General features: G+C 40.9%; 2 protein-coding genes and 1 long non-coding RNA gene across 15 annotated transcripts in view; 1 reads left to right on the top strand and 2 right to left on the bottom strand.

Annotated features, from left to right (window-relative positions):
* LOC147755512 (uncharacterized) overlaps positions 1–9488 on the top strand; it is an 18710-nt gene extending 9222 nt beyond the window's left edge. Inside the window, exon 3 of the long non-coding RNA XR_015328442.1 lies at positions 7566–9488. This is a non-coding gene — a long non-coding RNA (uncharacterized LOC147755512). The remainder of the gene's footprint in view (positions 1–7565) is intronic.
* Positions 1–13726, bottom strand: part of LOC111251269 (lysosomal alpha-glucosidase-like) — a 28643-nt gene extending 14917 nt beyond the window's left edge. For 2 of the 11 annotated variants that reach the window (XM_022807689.2, XM_086990238.1), the window contains exons 1-2: positions 3587–4808; positions 3028–3138 (exon numbers count right to left, since the gene is read on the bottom strand). The gene's annotated coding sequence lies outside the window, so the exon portion shown is untranslated. Of the gene's footprint in view, positions 1–3027; positions 3139–3282; positions 4813–12203 lie in introns of those variants that run through there. The other 9 variants (XM_086990237.1, XM_086990236.1, XM_086990235.1 and 6 more) reach the window with 8 other exon arrangements.
* Positions 13727–15367: 1641 nt separating this feature from the next.
* LOC111251270 (uncharacterized) lies at positions 15368–19718 on the bottom strand. Of its 3 annotated transcripts, none has more exons than XM_022807701.2 (2): positions 19648–19718; positions 15368–16737 (listed from the first exon to the last, which is right to left on the bottom strand). In XM_022807701.2, exons 1-2 carry the CDS (start codon positions 19660–19662, stop codon positions 16147–16149), a joined length of 606 nt encoding a protein of 201 aa, XP_022663436.1. In that variant the 5' UTR covers positions 19663–19718; the 3' UTR covers positions 15368–16146. The 3 variants fall into 3 exon arrangements, with proteins under 3 accessions (XP_022663436.1, XP_022663434.1, XP_022663435.2); XM_022807699.2 differs by lacking the exon at positions 19648–19718 and adding an exon at positions 17269–17338; XM_022807700.2 differs by lacking the exon at positions 19648–19718 and adding an exon at positions 17212–17324.
* Between the last annotated feature and the right edge of the window lie 1129 nt (positions 19719–20847).

Genomic DNA, 20847 nt, shown 5'->3' on the forward strand with positions numbered 1-20847 from the left:
TATATATATACGTTTGGTAACGCCTACAGCATGACTCTGAAGACGATAGCAGAATTGTTTAGGTAGGTCATTTTCGGCTACAGGTTATATTTTCTTATTCTTTTCAACTCTGATATAAACGGAGCAATGAAGAACCCTCCAACAAATAAAAGAATACAAGCTACGAGAAGCGCGGTCCATGACCCACACTGACTGTGCGCTATCGTTCGTTCTTTTTTCCACTACGAAACCTACGCACCATGTTCTGTGTTATTTCAGCGCATGTCCTACACCGACTGTAACAGTTACCCAGATTAATTTTTCGTTGCTGCTGCCAGCTTGGCGCTCCCCGGTGAGTCAGTCGGGCCACCATATATACATTTATTTGCCTTTTGCAATTTCGGTGTGTTGCCTGAGCGCAAGCCCCTGCACTCTGTCATAAGCGAGAGCGTGAGGGCAGCTGCTTCACGATTACTAGGCCTTGTACGGCGGACGTTCGCGCACGAAACTTGTGTGCGATTGCTGTGTGGCTTTCGTCGACGATGATTAAGTTCAGTGTTAGATAGACTGCGTTTTGTGATTCGTGATAGCGTCCAGCAGTTCAGTCCTCGTCTTTAGGCGGATTTGATCGACTCGCAAGAAACCACTGAAGATCCATTTCGTCCGAGTCATGATGATGATGACGACGACGGTTACGTTATAGACGATATTAGATAGAGAAGTGATATAGGCCTCCTTAATTAGTTGTCATATGGATATATAATGTGGATATTGTGTATGAGTAGGCCATGTTCTATTAATATACATTTGTTCGCTTTTTACACTAGGGAATGAAAAATTACAGCCTGGATATGGGTGAGGTGTTCCGCTGCCACGATTCATTAAAACACATTGAAATTGGCAAACGTTAGGGGCACGAAGATGAAATGTTTTGGTGGAGGATATTTTTCTCGTGATCTAACCGATTGCCACGTAGGCTTCCATAGAATAAAATGAGTAGCGTGCTCAGATACATATAGGCGTAGCTAATACGATTCTTTTCATAATTCACTAATTATACCCAATAACATTACGGGTATTACAGTCCTCGAACGTCGAGAAAAAATGGTAGAGAAAAGGAATCAAAGCCTGTTTCGCTCATGCCATGCTAATAATGTTAGGCACAAAATCAGCCCAATTCTGATCTTTGCTTTTCCATCCATACAAGCATCTTCAATTCATGTTTACTCATTGTATACACATACACACACACACACACACATAAACATATTCGAGTATTAGATGCAGGCCAACCAAAGGAGATATCTTCTGGTACCCGATTTTCTCTCTATCATTTTCGATTTCTCCATGCTTATGCTCTTGGGGCCTTAGCCAGCAAATATATACTTAATGAATGTTTTGAAATGAAGTGTATCTACGGTCGGATTCGGCCTCGGACCACCTCACATGTCCCTAAATTATCTAGAAAACACAGCTACAGCCAAAAGAAATGTACAGCCGCTCGAATAAGCTGAAACCGAAACCGCCCTAAAACAGTCTGGTCACAATGGTTCATTTAGCCAGGTTTTTCGCTCAAACATTCGCACTCGCCCTACGATTTACCTATTAGCGTTTGACGCTGAACGTACCTAATCCAGTTCGCGTTGTCAGTGAACCAACATCGGGCTCCGAGTTCGGACGGGGTCAATGTCGAAACCCATATGCGATTCGGGCTAAGTAACGACGAGAACAAGCTTTTCTGAGCGCGATCTTTCTGATACAACCACAGTCGTGTATACTAGCCACTAGGCGGAACGCGCTACTTATACGCTATAAAAGCGCTAGCTTTAGTGGACAACCGGTGACCGGTTAGTACGAACCATCAAAACTGTTTTTTTTTTGTTACTCCATATTTATGTTAAATAAATAAACCCATTGAGTTATTTGGGTTTTTGCAGCGCTTTCGAAGTACTCCGCGCACAATGTCGAACAGCTGACGTTACTGTCCTTCGTAACCGATTAGGCAGCTATCGAGCGTGGAAATGTTCGGCATTAGAGTTTGCATATATATTCGAAAATTGTTACCAGCGCGGCTAATAATATCGCTAACGTTGCGAACGGCAGTATGATGACCCGGCAGGGTCGAAGACAACAGGGTGTTGATCGCAGCCTTTTCTTTTTTACGGTACGTACATATAAGGTGTGCGCATATTAGCGTAACACTAGATGACGTATATATATATATATATATATATATGAAGTAAGTGACGAGAGTGAAAGACAGCAAAAAGGTCAATGCATCTCATAATAGGAATATAGGTAAATACTGAAATGTTTATGGCCTGTAACATATGATATGACTCAAGTACAACGAAGACCCGAGGCGTACCCGATGGTCAAACGCGTTCGGTTAAACAGGAAGGATCTCGTGGGATGGGATCGGTGAGGCTCCGATGTGAAGTAATGTAATCGAAAGCGCCTTTATGAGACGTTTAAAATATTTTAGCTTTGCAATGAATTCTTTTTAGACAAGAATTTTATGAGAGGTTAATTGATGCACTGTTGGATCTATTTGTGGTCATTTTATTTGGTACATGTTATATTAGACATACTGAATAAGATGTTGTTTAGACGCTACTCTGCACTATATGTGTGCAGGTGTTTTTAATGGGCTCCAAATCGGTCAAATTGATTATGCCTTCGAGTAGGCATACGCTAGCAAAGTAGATATCCAATTGGTATAGATAATTTTCATGGAAACTTGATGAATTTATGTAATTCATAGTGTTATGTATAGGAATAGATTCTCGATAGATATAGCCCGAGAGACACAGATTCCTGGCTGATGACAATGGCTTTGTCGTGGTTCTGATGAAATGTTTAACAGTTGTGCATAAACGAAGTCTATGTCTGTATAAGTTCAGTAATGTATTTCTTAATTTCTAAACTACGGATTCGTTAATGATTCATTAAAATGTTAGCACTAAGTTAAATGCCAAACAATGCCTCTACATCGAAATATTAAACAATTCTTTATGAAAATGGGTATACTTGTATTTGGACACCTACCACTGAGATATTTCGCTTGCTGATTTCTCCTCTTCGTTGGCTGTCAATTGACGGAAACAAACGGTCAAGCAGAATTTGGCATCGCTTTAGTGACGACTTTTCGAAATTATGCTGAAATCAATCAATCATAGGTAAATTCAATGCCTTTCAGAAGATATTGAAGCACTACCTGGATGCGGCTCTTTCGTAAGCTATAATTCGATTGGACTTGACTTACTATTATCTTGATTAGTCGGAGACGGGTATGGCACATACCTAAGGTTAGATGTTGCTCGTTGTAAGTCAGGCAAGGAATGTAAACGTAAGTTAATATATCTGTAGTATTGCGGTGCGTTCTCGTAGATTGACCATCTGTTTGGCGTGAACGAGCGGGCTGTCACTAAGTGCTTCACGGGGCTGGCCTTCATTCCCGTCAAAATGAACGACACGCACGCACGCACATACAGCATAACATCAGCGGACATATAGTACTTCGGATTCATAGTATCGGACAAGGCAGCATTAAGCGAACCATAAACATGTGTTAGATACGAGATAAAAGTGGGAAACTTAGACCCACCGAACACAATTGTCTTTTATGCCCTGGCTAGTATCGATAGTCAACGCTGCCGTTGTTCCGGATTCGCCCGATGCGTTGCACTAATCAGTGGTTGAACCGCTTGTGCAACGACGGATGGCCTATTCGTATCGGTGGCAGGGCCGCGTAAAGCTGGGACTGACCAGAGCTCGCAGCATCTAATGCTTCGACACTGCCCACTTTTCGAGTCCGGTTATATACATAGATATCATAATGATGAAATTATCTGGCACTAAGCTTCACTGACATTGATCGATAACAAATACTGACCTGCTCCCATGTTACATGATGCTATAAAGTAGAACTACTTGTTGTATTTTTGACTAGCACACAAATACATGCACACGCATTTCGGAATACCTTTTATCTAATGTGCAAGTTGTCTAATCAAACGAACAAATTGCCGACGATAAACGTTTGGCACATGACAGCACGTAACAGTTCAGTACCACTATAGAAAAAAACTCACAAAGTTTTTTGTCGGCACTCTGTATCAAATGTTTATGTACACAAAATACACGGCTGTGGAGCTTGCTTTCAGCGAATCCCATTCCTCTGCGATGTCGCTGACCACCGCGTTGTCTGTACCATAGGAAAAAGAAAGGGGCACGGCGACTAACAGGAAAGTTCCGTTAGGTAGGTCAAGCGTCTTGTTGTTGTAGATCTTCTTGTTGTCAATATTGTAAGCGTGTTTATTGCTATGTCTGTTGTTGGGTCAGGGTATCGGCCGTTTTTTCTAGGGCAAGCCAGCCGACTGGTAAAGTTGTTGCCGTACGTCTATCGCTTGTTTGTAAGTTCCATTGCTGTAGTCAACCAGACCGTGTGCTTGTGAGGGGGAAGGTCCAACGCTATTTATGATAGGTCTAGTACAGAAGAGTCGGCAGTCCGGACAGGCTGGTGTTCATTGACCAACAATTGTCCAGCCTTTACCATTGAACAACTGCTGAAGTACAACGTATTGTTATGTTAGTTGCACCTGTCGCTCTGTTTGAAGGTGACCTGGCGGACTCGTGTGCGGTTGTGTATCTGTGTGTGTTTGTTTGTGCGCGTGTGTTTGTCAAGAGCTCACGGCCTGTGGACTGTCCACTTCAAGGCAGCGCTGATCTGAGCCGATATTTCTTTCATGGCTTTTTTCGTTTTCGGCATTTTTTCATTATATGAAAGATGGACACCGAATCTACATTCGTTTTTGCATTACGGGCCATAGTCGCACACTATTTATTGTCAATTGCCCGTAGGCTTATCCCGCCTATACAACAAACTAGATAACCAGATTTTACTGCTAGCCTCATTGCTAAGGTGCTAATATTTGTCAGGCCAGGGAAGGGCGAAGGGATGGATGCAGCAGTAACCAACAAATACGCCCGTAAGCTTCACTATCACTGAATACGCTTTTGAGACAAAACAGTACACAATAAAATTGTCTTGGGATATCTATATATATATATATATATATATAGGTGTTAGTTGCGTCCGCGGACGAGCATCGTGGCCGTGGGCGACCCTGTGCAGGACGCGGCGACACGAGTCACCGGTGACGTCGAGCGATTCGACGCAGAAGCAGGATCTAGCAGCGCCTAGCGATAACAACAGTAATACCACAGCCACATATGCCAATAGTCGAAGAAAAGCAACAGCAGCATCAACGGCCAGGTTGGTAATAACGGCGGTGGGCTCGGAAAGAAGCGTTCCGTACCGGCTGGATGTCTGTTCGTCTGCAAGAAGTGGTAGGGTGGATCTCGAAGTATATATATACACCTCGTGTTCATATAGGAGTACAGTACCAGGCAGCTGCACACATACACATAAGTATCCAATTGACAAGATATGTTCTGGTGCGACGTTTGTCCTGCTGCACGTTACTGAGGAAAAACACAAGCAGGAACGCTAATTTTGCTAGCATCAAAAACGGCAGCTATTACCGTGTCCCTAGAGGTTAAATGAAGACAGCGGAATAGACAGCGGCTAAGGTTCTTAATACAAGCCTGACAGTATCGAGATGAAATTGTCTTGGCGCAAGTAAAAGGTAGCAGATAAGAAGTACGATGTTCGATGCGGCATAAGTACCATTAGTTTAAATATAGACGTCAAGTATTTATTAAATAAACAGTATTAATAAATTACATCAGCGTCCAATAATGGCCGGTACAGATTGCCAGGTATGACGCACATGTCACAGATATACGACGTTTCAGTTTGTCGTGACGTTTGTTGTTAGGCTGGTAAATGTTATAGTAATGTTAAAATGCGACCAGAACGATGAAAGTAATTCGTTTCTAGCTAGAATCAATCGGTGAACTAATTTTGAGAAATAGATTGAAGTTTCCTTGTTCCCAGAAGGCGTACGCTATACATTTTCGCAATGCGGATATCATTCGCATTTGGTCTACTTGACTTTCAAACCAGGGGTCAAAATTTAGGTTGCTCTACGAAGAGCTTACTCGAAAAGCTAGGTATTTAGGCGACCGCTATTAGAAAAATGATAATTATGCTTAACAAAGAAAGTAGTAGTGACGTTTTTCTCTTATTAGTAATGGCAAAAGCCCTGAAGGACGGTCAGGTAAACAAGTGAGCGGACGTTTCCCGACGTCCAGTTCGAAGCATTGAAAACTTTAATCTACTGAATGGCCCAATCTTAAAGCTACCCCAAGAATCTATGGTGTAAACTGTTTCGCACTATCACCCATCGAATATTGTCACTATGAATCTAATGACCATGACGGTGCTCACGATAAACGTAGACTTCAGCCATTCCTCACCGCGCGTGCTGTGACTAAGCGCAATGCAGTCCGCTGTGATGAAGACGGATACGTATACGCCGTTATTTGCTTTAGCCTAATTCACAGATGAATGAACAAAGATTAAATAATTTTTGTTCAACGTACGTGCTATAGGACCGTGGCCAAGATAACTGTCGCTTCCATGAACTATTAGAAACAAAAATGGCATAGATATAATTAACGTAGATTTCTACGTAACGTGATCTTTTTAGGTAACTTATTTCGTGCGAATATTATTACAACTTCAAAAACTGCACTTTAACGTTTTTAGGATTGGGAGACGCCACGCGTTACAGTTATGTCTTTAGTTTTTCTACTGCTTAAGACGAGCTTGATCTGTTTCAGAAGGCTCTCAACATTTGTTGTCTCCAGCAAACGGTAAAGTCACTATAGGGTTTTGAGCTTCACTTGAAGTAAATACGTCGTGTTGTTCTGTCTCCGCTGTTACGAGCAACGCTCGCAAGATGCTGCTTTCGGCATATTTTAAGCATTTGAGGCTCATTTCAATGTGCGCAGAGCGTGTGTCTTCCTCGAAGTAAAATCGTATCCAGGGAATCTGTGTACATGCTGGTTTTAAAAAACGCAAGATTATTCTACTGGTCCTTCGCTTATTACTAGTAAGAAAAAATTTACATTGTGCTTAGATATAGCTATTTTTTGCAAGGTAAGAGCTTACCTTCTGTAAGAATAAAGATCATGTTTGGAAAATTATTGCTATACTACCTTTTATTCAGCAGCGATGGACAAGGGTAATATCGAACCTAGATAAGAATGCGGCAAAAAACTTAAGTCAGCGGTTTGAAGTCTATATATCATGAATCAATAGCGGTCTCCCATAATGAAGGTCAAACACGATATATAACGAATGTGCGTTTTGAAGCCCTAAACGCTGTTACTTTTACTATTATTATTGGAAGCATCATGAGCAACCAAGCATCTAAAACTGTTCCAAAAACGTCAAAATTAACACCAAGTTAACTTTTCGATTTTTGTTTGTCCTAACTTGCTTTTGGCTTGGCGTCAAAGTTGAAATGTAATTTCTGACAATATCCCGCGCGCAAGCTGGATACAAGGTAATACAGAGACGCTCTTAAATGCTAGCGGAAAATAGAAAAAAACACAGAACAGAATGAGAATTTTTCACCAGAATCTAACACACAAGATCTTTCTTCATTCTAAAGGATATGCTTTGGAGCAGTGTCGCCGCCGCCGTCGCCGCCGTCGCCGCCGCCGTCGCCGCCGCCGCTTTGTCGCTATTATTATCATCATTCTCATAATAAAATGAGATGTGATGGCAAGTGAAACCGAAAAAGTGAAGATTTACTCAACAACTGTCTGTCTAACACTGGAGAAACGTCAGCCTGCAGCAGAAAGTAGAGTTTGTGTAGTTTCAATATACCTCGATCGCTTCACCGATAAACGATACATTATTAAGATCACCGCGATGCTATACGCGCGCTCCTTCACTTTCCCCAGTGAAAAATGTTTTCCGATTGGTTGACTACTAGCTCACAGAAAAATGATCAAATCAATAATGGCAGTGGAGGCAACAACAGCCGCAGCAGTAACAATTATAGTACCATCTGCAATTGATTGTAGCGCTAGAACAGTGCATCTTGCTAAGCATTACTTGCTGGAAAATAAAATCTATTTTTATCTAGAAGAGCAAGGAAAGCTTTAATGGAAGATGTCCATGCGTAAAAAATCATAGAAATAGTAGAAGTAGAAATGTTACTTCTTGCTTAAGCTCTCAAATAGATTTGATTTGCTTTAAACTTTTTAGATAGGATATGACAAAAACATAACTCGCTTTCCAAGTTCATAAGTATGAACCTTCATAATTAGGAGGTGGCGTCCAACTAACCGCCAATTTATCAGAGTCAAATAGTACCTTTGCTGTTGCCGTTGTGCGTCCTCGTGACGTAATATACAGGCAATATATACAGAAAGACAGTGATATAAGGCCTTTTTTGCGCTTGTTCGATGATTAAATTTGTATACGCCCTGTTATCGATTAAGGCAAACATAACCGGGAGCCCGATTAGCTTATTTTGAGTCCCCAAAAATCGAATGGCTGAGTATCAGAAGAACAGGGAAAGTGGGGTAGCAAGCACTTCGTTGATCCACCCATGCGGATCGGCTTCAGTCAATTTCTCAGTAGACTGCTTCTTGCAAAGGTCATCGTTGCTTTTTTTCTCATATTTTTGCGAACAGTTAAGCTCTACGAAGAACAGACAGACACCGCTTTTGAGTTTTTACACCTTTCTCTATTTTCCTTTGTGACGAACTATTCCATCTTTTGTGATGTTGTAGTTATGCCAATTTCTCTCTAGACTATTATTTTTGTTAATGATTTTTGATAATCATCGCTTTCACGATCCTTCTGATTGTTTTATGTTATTTGTACTATTATTACTACTCTGATATTAGTAGATGTACGCGAAACGTTACGTCGACTGAAACTACGCTTTGTCTAGATCGTAACGTTATAGAGTAATGTCGATGATATGATAAGCCTTCATTTGCAAGTGGGCATGACTGCAACTCTATTGAAGTCTAAGACGCAATATTGCCTCGCCGTTTGATTTTTTTACATTTTGCCGCAGAAGGTGGCTTTTTCCAATGCAAGTAGTAATTGATATTGATACCAAACGTTCTTAAACGTATTTTTCGGCCCCCGCATATCTATTATATCATTTTAAGTGGTTAACAAAAGTATATCGTTAGTTCCGTAACCTTGTGATGGCCCCATTGCTTATATTTATCCGATAGCCATCGACGAAGATAACCAAGCCGGAAATAAACTGTGTTCATACTGACTGAATTTAGAGGACCATAAAAGGTCGAGGACTTCCACTTAAGCTATTCCATCATACAAGAACATGTAACTTAGTATAATGCTTCAAGAAAAACATTTTGAACCTAATCTTTCAAATATGATTTCAATTACTATATTTTCGTCAGGCAGCATATTACCGTTATTAATTTATGCCATAATATATCGCTTCAGTCCGCTGGTGCTTTTCAATCCCTTTTCTACTAATAATCCAACTATGAGTGTAACTTGAATAAAAAGAACTAGCCCAGAAAAAATCACAATATTTTATGACGACGTTTTTATTGAAACCAGCCAATGCATCGAAGAGTTTCTACCGCTTTCTATATGCATACATAAACCCGTGTAGCGGTTACATTTGTGGAAAATTGCAAGTAAATTTATCTGACACTGCAAGAACTAAACGATATTGATTATAGGTACAGATCGCTCGGGAAGACACTTTGTAGTTAACCGTAAAAGCTATTATCATTCATATAACTCGTAGCGTCAACATTTTACTCTTTCCACCCAAGGGGTTTAATCGGAGGCTAGGTATTGCAGCGAGAAAATGTGCAACAGTCCTATGTACCTAGCCGAGAGGTTTTTTTTTGATTCACACAAACGTGTTATTATTAGTTGTTAAATAGATTTGTTCATCTAATTCAAAGATTATTAATGGCTACAGGCAGCCTCTGCTCGCTACTAAGCCATAGTGGTTGAAACGTCGATAATTTTCACCGGGAAGATGTAGCGCAGATGATGGTTCTATTTACAAGAAAACAACAAAAGGTAAGAGATCTAGCCTTCGGTACTCATTTAAGCGTTAATGTTGGATATAGCCAGCATTAAGCTGCTATTCGCTAAGGTCGGCTAGCACAGAACCAACAAAGGCGAAGTCGATCTTGACAACAGCATCGTGCTTGTTGTACATGTTTCAATCAAACACTTTATCAAGCCTTTCTTTTACTTATACTGCTGTTAAGTAATAATACCACGTAAAGTGAGGGTATTTTCACAGTGAAACTTGTTGCTTGGCAAAAGATGTACAACAACTGCACCAATCAATTTCGCGTAACGGCAACGACAATAGCAGCAGAAACATCTTTATGGCATTCTACCCAATTGATTCAGGCCAAAGCCCGCTGATGGCGGCGTCTTTTTGCAAGGGTGTGGTCGCATTCATCGTATGCTACCCTATTCTACATTTTACTGTCGGTACAGGCCAGATTGTCTCAACCTGTTACTAGATATCTTTGCTCGGCTATCGTGATGATGGATCTAATGGTCGTTTTAACGTATATTGCCACCTTTTTCATTCAACGCTTTTACTTTAATCTTCCCTTTTTCTTATTGGCGCTTATCTGCCTCACAACTTTCTGACCCCGAACACTATCACGGCACTATCACAATCATGACAGATAACAACTGTTAGAATAGAATCAACGACAACACAAAAATTGACAAAAGGCAACATATACAACGATAGTTGCATCAATGTTATACGTTTAGCTTAATTTCGGGTTGGCTGAAATAACAAGGAGGACGAAGTTGCCAGAACTGTGCCAATTAACGGCATAATAACACACTAATGACTGTTGTTGTTTTTCCAGTGAGAGATGATACACTTCGCTAATTTGCCGTCTGCTACTCCATCGCTAAGGTTCGCCAGATTGTATGGGTTGGCAACAATAATAATAACTGTTGGCCACTGGACGCTTAACCCACAACGCTTGAGTCGCACCAAGTTGCGTAGAGCTCTACAGCAAAGGTAGCAAATGTAAAATACCGCCAATTCGACATGACTCCAAAGGACACCCTGCCATAGTCCCGCATGTTTGGCAGTGTGAATAATGAAGCAACGTTTTAGCTGATTAATGATAATCTGATAAAGGTAAAGAGGAAACAGTCGCTATCAGTGCAATACGATGATGAATTTACCGAAAAAAAAGAAGACGCACATCTCTATTCAGTAGCCAATTTCAACGATAGTACTTTCGGCACGGAAGAACATGAATCTGACAGACGACCGTTTCTAGGAACACCAAATCGACCTTTCCTTACACTACTGCGTCATATATAGTGACGCTGCAGCAGAAGCCGAAGGCACAGACAGAAATTCCATTCAGTGCGTGGCCGGTAAGAAGTTGTGACGGCATGGAGACGGCGGCAGCGGTACGTCTTGCTTCTCAAATGCCCGTCTAGCGTTTGTGATGTGTCTAGTTACGAAGATCGAGGCTGGAGTAATCCTTGATGAACGCTCGTTTGACTTTTGCCATTGCTGCTAGTTACTCTGTCATTTCTCGAAATGTCGAAATGAGATAACGGAAAACGACGGCAAGTAAGAATGATTTGTACAGCGTCATTTTTGTTCTCTGCTTCGTATTTAGTTAATATTGTATTAGAATTATAGCAGCAGAATAACAGTAAGCCTTCCGGTAGGCACTGTTTAATCGGTCCAGGGGCACGGCTTAGCACTTACTAACATCTGAAGTTATCGTCTCCCTTAAGCAAGCCACTACTTAGCCTCTTCTAGTATAGGGATAACACTGTCTCCAGCGTTCTGGTGCTTGTAGTCGCACTTCGTAAGATGAAGGTGCTGCGTGGTCCGCCACCCATCATTATTGTTCCTATTGCTATTGTCAGTACTTATAGAGCGGATAGCATCAGCCAGACCGCTTTAGGCACAAGAGGAGTAAATAGGAGTGCATCTACAACAACTGCGGCGCACCAACAATAACGCAAGAGGGTGTTTGTGACCTCATCATCATAATTCAAAATTAAATCTCGCTGCCAACACCATTGAAGGCAACGTCAACCACAACAATAGTTACCGCAATAACAGGTTTAGGGCCTTCACGTGTGAGCTTTATAGTAGCATAAAGGTTTGTTATTTCGGCCTCACTTTGTTACCGTGATTCACCGGAGGCTGAATCATGCTGGCTTGAAGCTTACTTTTGTTTTCATCGTAAACGAATAATTTGTGTCAATTTTTTTCACGTACCACCGTTGTTGCCGTGATCGGCGCTTCCGCGCGTTAAAGTCGCCTTTGTACCACCAGCCGCACAGCATCTGCCGTCCGTTGACTGGAGGTTCACTAGCAGTGGCTACAACAGCATCTGCAGCTGCACGAGCAACAAAGCCTTCTGTCGCCAAACAGAGCAGTGACGTGCCTCATCGCAAAAAGAAGCCACTGGTACGGTCATGAGGTATCAGTGTGCCGCTCAGCCTTTCGCAAGTGTCAGTCGGCTAGTCTGGCGTCATATGTAATACGTTGCGGCACACTGATCTCGTTGTTGACAATTTGATAACTTGTCACCTACACATTTTCGATAGCACAAAAAACTCGATAGGGAAAAAACGCCTCCAACCGTGACAAGCAAGCTTGTTACCGTTGGAGGCGTCTCATAAGGGTATTAGTTATGAGCTGCCTGGATTATCAATGAACAGGTTGGCTGACTCGGAATCACTGGGCATATATTTTAGCCTACCTTTTGCTAACGAGCAACATTCGGCATGGGAAAGTATTCCTTGCAAACGAGCATTTGACTAGCTTTCCGTCTTATTTCTATTGAAGCTAAGCTAGTTGACGGCGTGCATAGCTCGCTAGCAGCTGGCAGTAAATTGAAGACCACATGAATATTCCACCATAGGCGTCAATTTACTAGTTCAAAAGAATCGTGCCGCACACAAAAAAATGATCGATTTTCGTTTTTTTTTTTTTCTGAACAGATATGATGTAGGGTGTTGCGATCCGTCTAAAAATGAGGGAGTGAGTAGTCTAATACACAATTGCCGCGTCGGCAAGAGTAATTAATGATTAACGCCGTTTACTTCCTTGTTAATCGACTACGAAACCTGGCATACATGTATTTCGTTGAACGTATCTCTATTACGCTCAATTTTGATGCTGGTATGCCTTCCATCATTTTTACAGTCTTACGTATCTTTGTCCGATTGATCAGCACTAGGCATTATACTACCTGTTACATTTTCATAGTAGTAACATTCCGTCCCGATGATATAGTTTCCATATAGTGGTCACACTTAGTGCGCCTAAGTGTGTGTTTGTTCCACTGCGACCTTCAACGAGTCCCTTCAGCAAGCACCGTGACATACGGCTTCAAGAGACAGTTTACACGCCGGCACCATTTCAGCCCGTACGATGAATCTGTGAGGTAACAAATGGATGAATCCGTCCAGAATTCAAAAATCACAATTATGCAATCATTCAGTAGTAATTTTTTTGCCCTTAACATGCCCCTCGTTCACTATTACAAATCTTATTATAAAAAATAATTCAAATCGAAATCTGACGACTTGGTCATAGTGAGGTGCACGTCGGGCCATTAATTACAGTTGGCTTCAGCCGGTTCTACAGATGCCCTTACGCAATTCAAAAGCAGATAGGCCTGCTAAGAAAGCTTGCGACAACGCTGACAATAATTTGAAGCAGGACCAGCCGTGAGGAAAAGGAACAAAAGTCTATAATGACAAATGTATTTTCGACATTAAATGACCCTCTTGATAAAAACAAGGGTTGGCTTAATCTAGTTAATCAAATGCTATTCAGCTTGGCTTACGAGCGGGGTGTCGAACAACTGTATTTTAGTGTTAACATAAATTATCACCTTGATTTTGGCACAGGCGATGCGCTATATGATAAATGATTTAACTTTAATAGAGCCTATTCTGCTACCGAATTACTATTCATATTTAAAAATCGTTTCCTGTCCTTCCTTGAAGCTGTATGTTCTTTAAATTCATAAATATCCCCAATCTCGTTGTAGGAGGGTGAGTCGTACGTTGTTTCTCCAGTTATTATTTAAACGAAGAACTTTCTCGTAATTGCCAGTTTTCGATATTTGAACCAAATAAACATTTCGAGTTCGGTTCTGCTGCCATAGCCACTATCTCAGACGGCTTATGGCCACGTTTGGTATAAAACTGACCGTCCGTACGTGTCAAATCCTAGACCTGTATCACCTCACTCTGAGTTCACACTGCCACTTAGCTGTCAACACCTAGTTGAAGTTAGTTGTTTCGCAGGTTTCGCTTGAGCCTGGGAGGTCAGATCGGGTAGCTCTCAAAACAATGGTTCAGGACAAAACCTTTGAAATGGCCTCAAGCCCTACAAATACAACGAATTTTTCTGCAGCCATGTCTGATCGAACACACAAAAAATGTATACAGATATGAGACATTAAACCTATAGGTTAATGACAATTCAAGGGCCCCCACGTGCTATTTTTTGACATCGACACACAGACATACCGATATGGAGCAATAGCTTGCACGAGACATTGTGTTTGTCATCTATCGTTTGTCTTTCTTATCTCGATTATCAGAAATTGAAATTGTAGTTATATTACCAAGTTCCTCTACTAAATGATAGCGAACTGTCATTCATTGAAAAAATTACAGCTTAAATGCTTCCACATCAAAACATAGCCTAAATGTTCTTCCGCTATTTAATCCGTATTAACCTTTGCGGTTTATTGGTAGACCAAAGGCGACATCTCGCCCTTGAATAAAGTCAATTTTCATCTGTCTGTCTGAAAAGGCGATGTTCCTTTGCTGACCTGTTGTAGCCTAGTGTTCAGAAATTCCGTAAAGCAATACTAAAACATTTGTCATGCTGTGATCTGGATCTATGAGGCCTATTTTGCAGTCAATTCTTAATAGCGCCAAAGATAAATTACTTCATCAATCACTGAGTTAGAATACAGTTCTGTCTAATGGGGGCATGTGCGACGATAACTGATAATCGTCGGTATTGAGCTATATCGTCTATACATATGAAACAGATCAGGGCTTTCTTCACCGGACTGTTAGAGGCACGTACTTTAATTGTTACACAATTTTTCGGTTTCTTAATTTCACTGGTGGGCCAATTAAATGAATAAAAAAAAATCATATCATTTGTATAACTTCCATCACGACAAATTTGGATACTTTATTTTTATGATTTGAACTAAAAATAGGCTTTCAGATTCCGTTTTTCCCCTTCTACAAAAATCGCGTCTAGATTTAAAATGGATAGAAATCAGATAATGGCAACATGTCTGCTTCGAGTAGAATGGGTTGTTTCAACTAGGTTCAAAAAGAACAACCCCGTTTTATTTTTTTTGCTGTTCTATAAGTAATAATATTAAATAATAAACAACGTTTTAATGTTCCTTTAGGTATACAGTGATACTTTATTACGGCTGCATGTGTTTATAGTCTCTTTTTGCCAACATGTATTCAAAACTCAGGCAGTTGATAATCATATCAGTATAGTTATAATAACAATAATAACTTAAAAAAGAGCTCGACGAGGTCATTGTTTACCATAGGCATTTCAGAATGGACTTTGCTAATATTCGAGCAGTCCAGTTTGGTCTTTGATGGCATCAGAATTCGCTGCCGCATGTATCTATACATATCTTCATAAGCTACCTCACTTAGAGTCAGGCAAAAAGCAATCTTCGCCATTTATTAGTTACTATTAAAAATGGTCATCGTCATTATAATTAATGCGTCAGCATTGCAATGGAAACATCAACTTCACGGAAGTTAACAGGCCAAATTAGAATAAAGCAAATAATAAAAATAGGTTGATTATGGTCGTTCGTTTGCACCAGTCTCATCGTATGTTACCGTTCAGATAGCTTGTACACGTTTCTACCTCAGCAATTGTCTATAATATAAACAGGAACATCACATTCAAATAGGTGCTATTAAAGAAATCGACAATTTGAAGAAACCGGAAAAATTACCTCACCCGATTTCCCTTCCTGTTTGCTGAAGATCGCAAATCATAAAACGAAAAACTGTCAAAAAGATAGTTGTGAATGAACAATTACGTTAGATCAGATTAATGTCTTCGAACTGACCGTTTGTATTTCAAGGTCTGCAATGATCAACACAACCACAGGTAAGCCAGATCACAATTACTAACTGCTTTAGTGGGGCTGATTTTTGGCAAATGAAGAAGGCTTATAGGAGGCATCGTGAGTTGCTACCGATGTGGGAATGCTCTCATAGCTGTCAAAAGCTTTTGGCGCATCCCAGGGCCGATAGTAACCGCCTTGTAGAAAGGACGCGCGTCGTTGATAGCCGTTAACAGACTTCGGTCCTACGGACGAACTCAGACCAAAGTTTCCGAACGGCTTCTTCGCATACAGCCGGCTGTCGCCCTTGAAATAGTTCAGGGGCCGTTCCGTATCGATGCCGTTATCGTCATAGTGGATGTTGTTACCTTTATCATTCTCGTAATTGTCGTTGTAGTTGTTTTTGTTAACGGGGTGCAGATTTCCATAGTCTGGACTGTTGTTAAATATTGAAGTAGCGAAGGTCGGCAGTGTGACGAGTCGATAAAGCACTGAGGGTTGCACTGAGAGGTCAGAGTTGAAGAAGGACTTCTTAGCGAAGACGATTGGCCATCTCGTTGGGCCCTGATACCGATTGAGATCCTGGCTGCTAGGCTCCCAGAAAGAAGCATGCGACGCTTTTGGCGGGGTGGCCGTAGCCAAAACCGCCAGTAAGGGCACCGTCTGCAGGCGTGGGATAAAGGACGACATTTTATTTTTATTTTGGTATTATTACGATTTCTCTATGGGCAAATTGACGCTTATTAATGAACAGCGAAACAGTTCGTATACGATAACAGTCATTAGAGCATAAAAAAGATTAGAACGGCACGTTATACTAAGACTATTAGAAGTTAGGTACAAAAAAATTTTTCTGCTTCAAAAATATGCTAACACAGATACCGAAAAGCTGCTATACCAGCTTTTTCTTATGTACTGAATAGCTTTGAAGGATAAATATTATGCTTGGATATAAAGAACGTACTATGCTAGCTGGCAGCTTTCGCTCGAACGATTTTTAGGACTGAACAAACCTAAACATTTCGTCCGAGCTTTTAGGCTCTATACATACCTAATGTTTTACAAGTAGAAAACTTTTTCATATTTTGTAAACCCTTCTAATTAATACTTTGAAGTTCTCCTGCTTTATTCATTTACTTCTATTGTGCAGGAAGTATGCATAAGATTGAATCCCCGTAGTGGCGTTGTAAGTACCGTGCTCGCCTTCAGACAATCACGTGATGGGCTGGACTTGAATCCGAGCATGGGTACACGGTTCGTTTCGTGCTTGGGGCTGGCAGCCTGATAAAGTATCTAACGGCGGTACCGGACGTAAGATTCGACACATAGCTTTTAGGTGTGTGTAGCTTATGGCAAACTTCTCAGGCATCAGTACCGTTCACAAGGGGTCCATTGAATAGCAACTACTCGCAGGAGGTAGAACTGATCGTGATTTCTCGTTATGTTTCAGGTTGTTTCGACAAACAAGTTTACTCGGTAGTTGTTCAAAGCATCTCGAGCCTTTTTGGAATAGATGTTACGAAACTGTGACTACAGGTATCCATTGTCGCGATAAAACTTCTGAGCATCCTAGGACTCATCACAACCAAGAGACTCTAAATGGCAAAGGTCTTTGTAGAAGCTCAATCTAGCTAGCGTTAGGAGCTTTGATAGAGGTGAATCGGTGTCGCTCGTCCTACACTCATTTGTTGAAAAGTATGCTTCTTTTCTATATATAGACGACGACGACGCGCTTGGCCAATGCTCCCTCCGCCGATTAGAAACGGTGAATACAAAACCGAAAAAAATGCCGACATAAAGCTCTTATCGCGATACTAGAAAGTTCGACGAAAGCATGGACGGTCATTAACATATAAGCTAAATCTAAATATACGGCCGAAGTGCTTCTCGCTGCTGAACCATGGCGGATGGCAAAGTACCTGTCGTTCTTCCGGCAATGGGCATCATAGGGTTAACCTGAATGGACTTCGGATCAGCGAAGGACAGGGAACGTAAATACGAGATGCATTTGACTTGGTGTTTTTTTGAAATTGTTCATATTTGATGTATAGACGCCAGAACTAACCGCGTGGTAATAGCAAAACTTACTCAGAACAATTCAGCTGTGGAAATCAGAATAGAGAGAATAGAGAAAATGAAATTCGAGTCAGAATACATGGAGATTAAGGGGCGCTTACCCTATCACTTGGGGGCGTTGTGGTTCCTGCATTTCAGTGTAATGGTTGATCATTTAGATATAAAATTCGAAGCATCGTTTTGATTGATCGAAACAGATTAGAAATAAAAAAAAAAACTTATTAAAGAAAGAAAAAAAAATATTGCAATGTTCAGTCACGTATGTCACATATATTCAACCATGACAACAGCGGCATACATTCACACACAAGTCAACTAGGGCTATAAAAATGTAATCTATCGTCATTTTATATACCGAACGAACCTTAAAGCAGAGTATGAATGCATAATATAGTTAGTTTTTAGAACGACAGAAACGATACTGCAGTGACTTTCGTCTGCTAGTTTTAGCAATCAGACAAGGTCTAACACTTGGTGGTTCAAACGGCTGGAGATTCGTGCATTACAGTTGAGGGTGGTCGAAAATTATTGGTATATTTTTTTATTTATTTACCTGTTCGGATGAAGCAATGGCATTTATCAATACTCGACTATTCTTGTCGTATTTTAGAGAAAGACTTTTCCGCTAACACATAAAGAAGTAAGGAAAAAAAAACGTGTAAAACCCAAGAGAGTAGTCCTATCTATGACTCTCTAATTCTGAACAAGTTTGGTCGGAAAATGGCTCAAGTGGCAACGATGATAACTAGTAAATAGATACACTTTAATTAGAGTGGAGAAGACTTCTCGATACAGACGCGATCACTATTGCACGTTATTCTCATAGAACCATGAAGTAATATTTTAAAAAACGATTTTGCTACGCCAATCAATTTATAGGTGCTTTGACTAACATCAACGCAGTCTTCGGATGGTAGAGTGAAAATAGCGTGAGAATCGCTGCTGCTAACAAAGAAGGCCGTGCTCAATTTTGTCTACTCTATATGAAACACACATGATCGATAATGGTATCCGAGGTTCGACATAGATGTCGAAAACAGGAACTACCACTGATTATTTGAAAGCAATCCTTCAGGGGCACTGTAAAACACGATTGAACAGACCGGGTAAATCGTTATGTTAGGATATCCACCGCCATCGTGATCAACTTTAACGGTAAAGACACCACATTTAACTTCATTTGTAAACTTTTGTTGAACACACCCAAATAAAACGATTAACAATAGCGCAGCCAATCTCGACGTTATCGACGCAGACACAAAAAGCCGTTGGAAACGCCTCTCGACAAATAAACTCTACCTCGTACGCTAAAAATAGGCATCACTCCTTAGGCTAAGCAAATGGGAACTATCACCATACACACTGTACAGGGGTTGAATGAACAAGGCACATGTATATCGAAAAGGTGTACAATTGAGCTGATCGTATTGTTACTCCCCGCATTTGTCTATATGAGAGCGCGAAAACTTCTTGTACTGTTCCGGAGGGTCCACCTACCAGCAAGGCGCGCATTGTGCTTCTGCGTGGCAAGCCAGTTGCAGCTACATCCACGCGGTAGTAGCACGCTAAAAGCGCGCGGATCACGTCACTTCTCCGGCGAAGCGCAAGGGGCAAAAAAGGAGAGGGCATTGCTGGCGAGAGGAACAAACCAGTGGGGCATCATTCAGGTGCCCCCCTGCCCCCTTTCTCCCGCGTCTTTCCATCGGAGACGGAACACACTACAGGTACAGCTGAAGTCACGCACAAAATAAGAATGCACTTAAACTTTTTTCCCCCCTCTTCCTCTAATTATTCGATTTTTCCCGTGGTCGGAATCTAATAGAATTTCCCAGTTTGCGCTAATCGAAAAGTAGTGGTAGAGGGATCGTAAACGACTGTCAACGGTGCAAATTTGAGAGTAGAAACATCTTGCCATCAAGACCTGCTGTAGTCTGATCTCAGTCGAAGTGCCACGACACGGGCTGAGGACGAGGGCGCAGTAAAGACCGATAATGACGGTATTTGGGAGGAGTAAACGTCGTATGCATTTAAATATTTATGTGTATATATATATATATGGAGGTTTCTGTGGAAAAATATGGAACTTCTATAAAGGAAAAAATACTACTTGCGGTGTTTGTTTCGAGTGTTTAGTCAATTAAAAACAAATTCAGTTTTGAAATTAAAATACTAGGCGTGCAAATCACAGTGCGCAAGCTAATTATATCCATAGCCTTCAATATGATTACAAAAGAACTTGATCAGGGACAAAAATTTTCGACGAATAGTAACAGTAATAGTGCTGTGAGATTAATGTAAACAAAAAGCATATGACGCTGAAACTTCCGCTTGACAATCCCGATTTATTTTCACTATATTTATATCAGAAACGTGCCGCAATACATCAGAAAATCTCCAGGGCTTTTTTATTATCATACTTAAATAGACTTTAAAAAATTATAGCAGATTTATAACCTGTTCTACGCGATCAAAGACAAGTATATTGACGATTTTGTGACACCCAACTGTATTAGTGTCATTCAATCTTTACGAGTAACTGAATCCAGTTATAAACAAGCGCATCGCTGGATGAGGTATCAGCCTTCCAAGAATTGGACAAAACGTAATTCTAAATAAAAGATGCGACTGTTACGCGTTTTTTCGGGAGCCTACTATAACATCGATTAAAGTTGGGTTGAAAATCCAGGAAACGATTTA

Source organism: Varroa destructor, unplaced genomic scaffold (genome assembly GCF_002443255.2).
Source record: "Varroa destructor unplaced genomic scaffold, Vdes_3.0 BEIS01000005.1, whole genome shotgun sequence".
NCBI lineage: Eukaryota > Metazoa > Arthropoda > Arachnida > Mesostigmata > Varroidae > Varroa > Varroa destructor.

Excerpts from the sequence above, each read along its gene's own strand:
- LOC111251270 (XM_022807700.2), bottom strand. The coding sequence starts at position 17,319 with ATGCTCGGATTCAAGTCCAGCCCATCACGTGATTGTCTGAAGGCGAGC. Across the intron at positions 16,738-17,211 it reads ATACTTCCTGCACAATAGAA|ACGGTGCCCTTACTGGCGGT; the intron begins GTAAATGAATAA and ends CCACGCCTGCAG.